Source organism: Bombus vosnesenskii, unplaced genomic scaffold (genome assembly GCF_011952255.1).
Source record: "Bombus vosnesenskii isolate JDL3184/JDL3185 unplaced genomic scaffold, Bvos_JDL3184-5_v1.1 scf7180000015346, whole genome shotgun sequence".
Lineage (NCBI taxonomy): Eukaryota > Metazoa > Arthropoda > Insecta > Hymenoptera > Apidae > Bombus > Bombus vosnesenskii.
Window position 1 is genome coordinate 1,262 of NW_022883950.1, and position 7,232 is coordinate 8,493.

A 7,232-nucleotide genomic window follows, 5' to 3' on the forward strand; every position below is an offset into this window, starting at 1 on the left:
ATTTTAGTCCTTAAAGGTTGAAATATTTTGCTCCAATGTCGAGACATTTGTTTTAATCCAAAACATTACTATACTGAATCGATAATGTTGCATGTGCCACGAAAATGATGATAGTGTCAGATAACTTGTTGTGAAACGAAAAAGCATTGCATGTACATTTCTGTTGTTTTGTTGACCATGAGTTTGATGATCTTTTAAACTTGCCCATAGCTAAGAAATCAAACAGTATATCTAAACGAAATTAATTTCAAATTATTTTTTAGGTTCTAAGCTTTTATCTAATCTTTCAGAAGTTGCAAAATTTATTCCACAAGAGTCTTTTTTATCATAACCAAGTACACATCTTAAAACCATTTAAGTCTTCCTTAGTAATTTCTTCTTATCTTTAATAGTAACGAAAATAATTTAGATGAACGTTTCAAAATTGACACCCTGTATATTAAAAATAAAAGATATATTTTCTTCATAATTGGATAGGCTTTTTACAATGGCAATGTACAAATATCAAAATTGCAATTATACTATAACATATGTATATATATAAGCTTCACATTTAAACACAAGATTCTTTATTATATTTTTTTAATACCAATATTTTAATAATTATAACAAGGGTTTTTTAACAAGAGATATATAACATTGTATACAAATTTTCAAAAACCTATAGATAATTTCAGTTATGCTCTTGCATCATTAATTGTTGATGGAACTCTTACCTCAATTCCATCTAGTTCCTTAGACATTACTATTTGACAGCCTAGCCGTGACCTGAAATTAAATATTATATAACTGAATATGTCAATAAATATATTTATTGCTATACAAATTAATACTAATACACAATACGATTTCTATTTATCCATTTGAAAATCAACATTGTAAATATGCTAATTCCAACATAGATTTGTAATGATTATAGGGTCATAAATAAAAAACTATGAAAATTTATTATAATTTCAGTTTCGTAGTATTCAGAGATAGCGATTTGAAATTCTACATTGAGATGCAGATTTCAAAGTACCCAATACTAACCTGTTTTTACATAAATTTAAATAGAAAAATTCACTTTATAAAATATTAAAAGGTAATAGAATTAATAATGTGAATGATTTGATACTGATTATTATGAACTAACGTATCTGTTAATTCATATGCTAAATCCAACATGTCTAATTCTTCATCTGTTGGTTTGTCAGGAAGCGCATCATAAACTTCTTTCGAAAATATTAAATGGCACGTACTACAAGTTAATGTTCCTTCACAAGCACCTATATCAATTATATTTTAATATTACAACATACTTATATAATAAAGTATCAAAAGTTAAAAATAATAAGAATATTAAACTTGATAAAAATTAAAATTTTCAAATATTTCCTACCTCAAAATTATTTATTTTAAATTAAGTAAATTATGCTTCTTTAAAACATACCATATCCATCTAAATCAATTTCATTATTTACTACTATGTCTAATATAGTATCTCCAACTTTCCCTTTTGCTTTGATTCTCTCTCCACTTGCTTTAACAAACGTTATATTTACTCTGAAAATAATATTTATGAAGGATAAAAATTATCTCAATATAATTATTTTCTTTATTTTTTGTGTTTCTTCAATTAATCTTCTCTTAATTATACCTTAATTATATGTATCACTTATGATAATAGAAATAATTTAAAAATAAGATATACTTGTCTTAATAATACATAAATAAAATTCGTATATCATATATTTATAACAGTGTTATATTTTTAGTTGTTCACTGTCAATGTTGTTCTTATTAATACTATTCTATTAATACTATGTTATTTTTCTAGATGTTATATTCCTACAAAGAGAAAAATTTCTTAGACATTATTATTAGCATTATTATTTTGACACCAATTTTATATTGGAAGGTAAGTACTGAAATTCTATTAAAAACAGAAGGAAAGCACAAGAAAATTTGTATCACTTACTCTTGTTTTTCTGAAAGTGGTTGCGTGGTCGATATTCCTCTTGTTGCCTGCAAAAAGGGCAGCGTTGTGTTGCTTGTATATTTTGAATAATTTGATGCAATACCGAGAATTGATCTCGAAAATTTTTGTAATTGATTTACTAACGCCATTCCACTGTCATAAATATCATGAGTATGGGACACCCTGACCGAACACCAGATAAGTATTGCGGAAAATATCAATTGGAGATCAATTGTACTTTGTACAAAAACTTCCACGGCATTCTTCGGCTGCTATACTGGGACGTTCGCTTACTGTGATAGGTTATAAAACGATTCCTAACACAAGTGACGTATCTCTACCGGACACGTGCTCTTCGGGCCACACGTTTTATGATACAAGACCAGCAAAATGATCAATGTGTAATTTTACATATCTTACATTTTTTCCAAATGAAATATTGTTTTTATTAAACGTTTAAAACCTTATAATACATATCTGTATAAATTACGGTCTGGTTATATCAAACAGGGACCGACACTCGCTAGGGAAAACTGCCCAAAAATTGAATCGTAAAAACCAATATGAAAGACAACAAATTTCTCGTTCTGCGGAACAAATAGAAATGAGCAGAGTATCTTTATCTTTATCTGAGACATTCAAAGCGTATCACGCATACGCTAAATATGAAGAAAACTTTCTTGTCTTCCATGTTCATTTTTCCCTTTCCATTGCCGAACGGTTTCTTCTATATTTATTTATATGTTCGTGATTGATGCTATTGACAACATACAACTAAGGGGAAATACGAATAGTAATAGATATATGTATAATTCATTATGCAATTTTATAGAATTAAATCTTATTTATCTTCAGATATAAAAACTATATTTACCAGCTGAAACACTAACGCATATGCAGTATAATATAATCTGCTTAACAATCTCGTTTTAGTTATAATATGTGATTAATTCTTTTGCTATTTCGCTATAAACAGTTTCTTGTGCATACAATATTTTTTATAGTATTCTAATATATTGTTAGATATTGTAAAGAAAGTAAAATACAGTTATTGAAGTTTGGGAACATTCAATGTTAACCTTGCTTCAAAAAATAATCTTTCGAATGAATGGGGAATAGATTTTTAGTATTATAGTTGGTATAATGTCATCATTGTTTACAATGTGTTAGAGTTAAAAAAATGAGACAAATTAATATTTCAGAAGCAAATTCAATATTTAAATGATGTTATTTTAAAATGGCAGATGATATGAATGTTCTTTTTATACGAGGAAATGGAAACGTATGTATGGTAATGGAAACGTAATGGTTTTATCATTATTTTAGTACAAGATCTTAGCATAATAGTAATTAACAGTATCCATTACCTTTTGGTCAATTTTTGAAAAATGACATATATGATAATTTGCAATAGTTTGATAATCAAATACTTGTATCAATATTAATAACGTATAATTTGCTATCTCAAAAGGATACAGACACAGCCAATGATAATGTTTGGGATGATAGTGCATTAATAGAAGCATATGATAAAGCCATAAATTTAGCAAAAGAAGAAGTTATCAAGCGAATGGGAATGGATGTTGGAAATTCTCAACCGAAAGAAAACCTACAAAATCTTAAGCAGCCTAAACACGCAAGTAAATTACACAAGGTTGTGATTTTGATAGAATATTACAAATTTGATACAGAATATTATTAAATATATTGATTAAGAAGCAAATTATTTTATTTTGCTATTTACTTATATTTATTTGTATACACATCTTTTCTCTATAGAAATGGATCATAGGAGCACCTTATCGTGCAATATACACAGAGGATGGAGAGATTTATGAAGCTATAATATCAAAAATTTACGAAAACAATGGCACGTGTTGAAGTGGTTACCACTTCTAAGAAAACTCTCCATCTGGTCTTTTTTAGTTTTCTCAAGCACTGAAGCCATCGACAGCGTGTAGACAAAAGACTGCGACGAAGTCAGGCCATAAACAGTAGACAGGCGACGTTGGCTTCGGGGTTTTTCGGTTATTAGGTAACACAGCTAGCGTGCGGATCTGGACCAGCTCAAATTGTATTTTTACTTATTACACTTCTATTTAAATATATTTTCTACCTTACAATTTATCCACGTGTTTTCTCTGTTTACACACCGAATAACCTCAACAGCACGTGTGTTGTAAAATTTGTAGGTAATACCTTTAGCATGATGGTTATGTCAATTAAGAAATGTACTAAAAATACATATATATATGAAGTAAAGGCTTCCGCATAGTCTATCACAGTGTCATTCAGCAGGTCCTTAACTGGGCAGGAGTACCTGTCAATGTCTATGGGGAGACCCGTGGGATATAGGGTCATGAACCATAAACATGCATGTTACTTATTGTTCATTATTAGCTGCTTGGAATATAATTCTCCTCATTAGACGAGTGATTATTACTACATATATCAAGACAAACATTTATACATATACATTTATGCACGGGAAATTCTAATACATTGCCTGTAAGGACAGTAACCGAATGGCACTCAGTCATTCTATTAAATGACAAAAATTTTTTTTACTCTGTGTTTAGGCTATGGTAATACACAGAAAGTCGAGTTGAGTTCTCTTTTAGAATCAGAAGGTTTGCAAAGTCAAATAGCACAACAAAAGAAAGCTTTGGAAGAGAAATTCAATGAAGAGAACGATGAGACTTGTGAGACTAATTTTTCTACAAATGTAAATTCGAAAAAATATAATGTAGAAAAAATGGATTGTGACTCTGAAGAAGCAAATGCGTATAAGCATCACTTCATACCGGGACCATCTTTCAATTCGATGACTGATATAATGCCACCTGCACCTCCTTTACCACCACAATTAATGGCCAAGTAAGTACAATTTAAAAATTCTAATGGAATGCTGAATACTTCTAATATTAATAAGTAATTTGGAATAAGTTTAACATTTTATTTGGAAAAAAATACGAAATTTTAATAAAATGTACTAGATTACCAGATAATGATACAGACGCACTTTCAAGTATGTTGATGTCATGGTATATTAGTGGTTACATGATATATTACACAGGTAATTATTTCATATAAGTATTTTATTGTATATTAAATTTTCAATGGACTATGTTATTTCTTTTGTAGGTTATTATCATGGTTTGAAGCGAGCAAGAAACAATCAAGAGAACAGGAAGAACTGTTGATTATATCAATTTTTTCAATAACAATATAACAATAATATAAGATATAATAAAATATAAAACTCATTGTATTTATTTACTTCAATTATTTGAAATAAAGAACAGCTTTATTTTCATATAAGACATATAAGACCCAGTGTCGAGTAAGGCTCGGACTCGGATTGGTTGTGCCTGTTTGTTCAAAACCTTGATCTGTGCTGTGGCCAACAGATCATGATACAGAGGGGTGTGGGCAGATGTGTTTGTTAGTCCGATCGCCCTTGCTGTCGTAGTCTCGGATAGTCAGTTTTGCCCCGGTTGGGACTTGGACGAGGAGGTTGGGGTGGTGTTCTGGATCTGGGCTGAGCGTGACTCGTACGAGGCATGCTCTTTCGTGCCTCTTGGAGCCGAAAATGTATGCTTCCGTGAAGTGTCGGATGTTCGCCTCGACTTGTGGGACGACCGCGACTTCGATGATCCCGATGGTGATTGTTCGGTGGAGGCTCGCTTGTGTGATGAACGACTGCCCGACGACCGACCGCTCGGTGCGCGACTGCCCGACGACCGACCGCTCGATGAGCGACTGTCCGACGACCGACAGCTCGGCGACCAACCGCTTGCCGATCGACCGCTCGACGATCGACCGCTCGAAGATCGACCGCTCGACGACCGTGAGTCTACCTGGGTTTGTTCGCGGTGTAGATAAGTATGGTGTCGGTGACCGCAGATACGACACGAACCCGATGTACACTGTGTCGGCGAATGTCCTGTGCCTAGGCAATTTATACACAACGATGCCTTCTTCACGATCTGAAAACGTTTGGTCGCTGAGTTGGCCTTGAAGATTTTGCAGTGTCTGATCTCGTGAGGTCCGTTGCAGGTCGGACACACCACCGTTCTGCTGGTTGTAGCAAGGGTTCGCCCATGCGGTATTGTTGTTCGCTGACTGTGGTGTTTGTGGGTTGACCCTTTTAATTCCTTCTCTTTAGAGAGGAATTGAGTCCCGTTCGCCCGTGTTTTGAGAAAGTCTATCAGATGCTGATAGGATGGCACCTTTTGGCGGGGCAGTGTGCGTTGCCATTTACGCAGGCTGGACGAGGGCAACTTCGACGCGATCAATTCGATCTTCGCTATGTTTGATGTGACGGGCTCTTTTAGGTGTTCGAGCGCCTTTAGATTTACGCTGATGGTTTCCAACAAATCCTCTAGGGCTTCTGGAGTTTCCTTTTTGATTTCCGGATAGTTGCGCATCAAATTCCAATGGCGCATGCAGATTTGGAGGGGGCAATTGAACTTGTCCTTCAGTGTGTCAAGCGCGATGGAATAGTTGGCCTCTGTGAGTTCTAATGACTGGATACTCTGTGCGGCCCGTCCAGTTATAGATGAGCGTAGATGCTGGAACTTTTGGACATTCGTCAAACCTTCGTTACGGTCCACTATGGATGAGAACGTGTCGTAGAAATAGGTCCAGTTCTCGAGGGCACCGTCGAATTGGGGCACGCGGACCTCTGGAACGGTGGTCGGCTCTGGTTTCCGGCATGTCTCACCTATTTTTGTAGTCGACGGGGTTGTTGCTGATATTTGCTCAAAGAGACCTAGGAACCGCATGTCAAGCTCCCGATGCTCTTGCGATAACGAATCTACACGCGCATCTTCCCCCTCATCTAACACATCTAACTCTTCTTGAACCTCGAGTATCCTCCTCCAAAGCTCATCGAACGAGCTGCGGCAAGATGCTAGGAAGATTCTGTTTGCCTTCCCAGACGCTTCGTATTCATCGAGTTCGCGCCTTATGGTTGCAAGTCGACGGGCTAGGGCGCCTCGTCTCCGCCGTAACGTGCTGATTGGTTCAGCTTGGGCCATATTTGATTTTAATAATATGAACGATCTTATAAATGGATTATCGTTCGAGAAATCATTCGCATGTGTGTGCATGTGTGTGCGCGCATGTGTGTCATGTGTGTGCGTGTGTGTGCGTGTGTGTGCGCGCACGCGCTATAGGCTAAGTTTAAAATGTTCGGTTGTATTATATCCTTGTATTATATATGTCGGAGATGAAAGGAAAACCGGAGCCTTCCCTTTGCAATTTTGAG

The 7,232-nt window shown here is 34.8% G+C and overlaps 3 protein-coding genes across 3 annotated transcripts; 1 reads left to right on the forward strand and 2 right to left on the reverse strand.

The window, feature by feature from the left end:
- Window positions 1–435: 435 nt before the first annotated feature.
- On the reverse strand, window positions 436–2,351 carry LOC117241176 (adrenodoxin-like protein 2, mitochondrial). The gene is made up of 4 exons (XM_033507152.1): window positions 1,961–2,351; window positions 1,433–1,545; window positions 1,136–1,268; window positions 436–768 (listed from the first exon to the last, which is right to left on the reverse strand). Exons 1-4 carry the CDS (start codon window positions 2,107–2,109, stop codon window positions 678–680), a joined length of 486 nt encoding a protein of 161 aa, XP_033363043.1. The 5' UTR covers window positions 2,110–2,351; the 3' UTR covers window positions 436–677.
- Window positions 2,352–3,027: 676 nt separating this feature from the next.
- LOC117241177 (survival motor neuron protein-like) lies at window positions 3,028–5,053 on the forward strand. Its single transcript, XM_033507153.1, has 6 exons — window positions 3,028–3,242; window positions 3,432–3,614; window positions 3,740–3,834; window positions 4,130–4,152; window positions 4,540–4,837; window positions 4,957–5,053. Exons 1-6 carry the CDS (start codon window positions 3,198–3,200, stop codon window positions 5,051–5,053), a joined length of 741 nt encoding a protein of 246 aa, XP_033363044.1. The 5' UTR covers window positions 3,028–3,197.
- A 352-nt stretch (window positions 5,054–5,405) lies between these two features.
- LOC117241175 lies at window positions 5,406–7,002 on the reverse strand. Its single transcript, XM_033507151.1, has 2 exons — window positions 5,880–7,002; window positions 5,406–5,539 (listed from the first exon to the last, which is right to left on the reverse strand). Exons 1-2 carry the CDS (start codon window positions 7,000–7,002, stop codon window positions 5,406–5,408), a joined length of 1,257 nt encoding a protein of 418 aa, XP_033363042.1.
- Window positions 7,003–7,232: the final 230 nt, after the last annotated feature.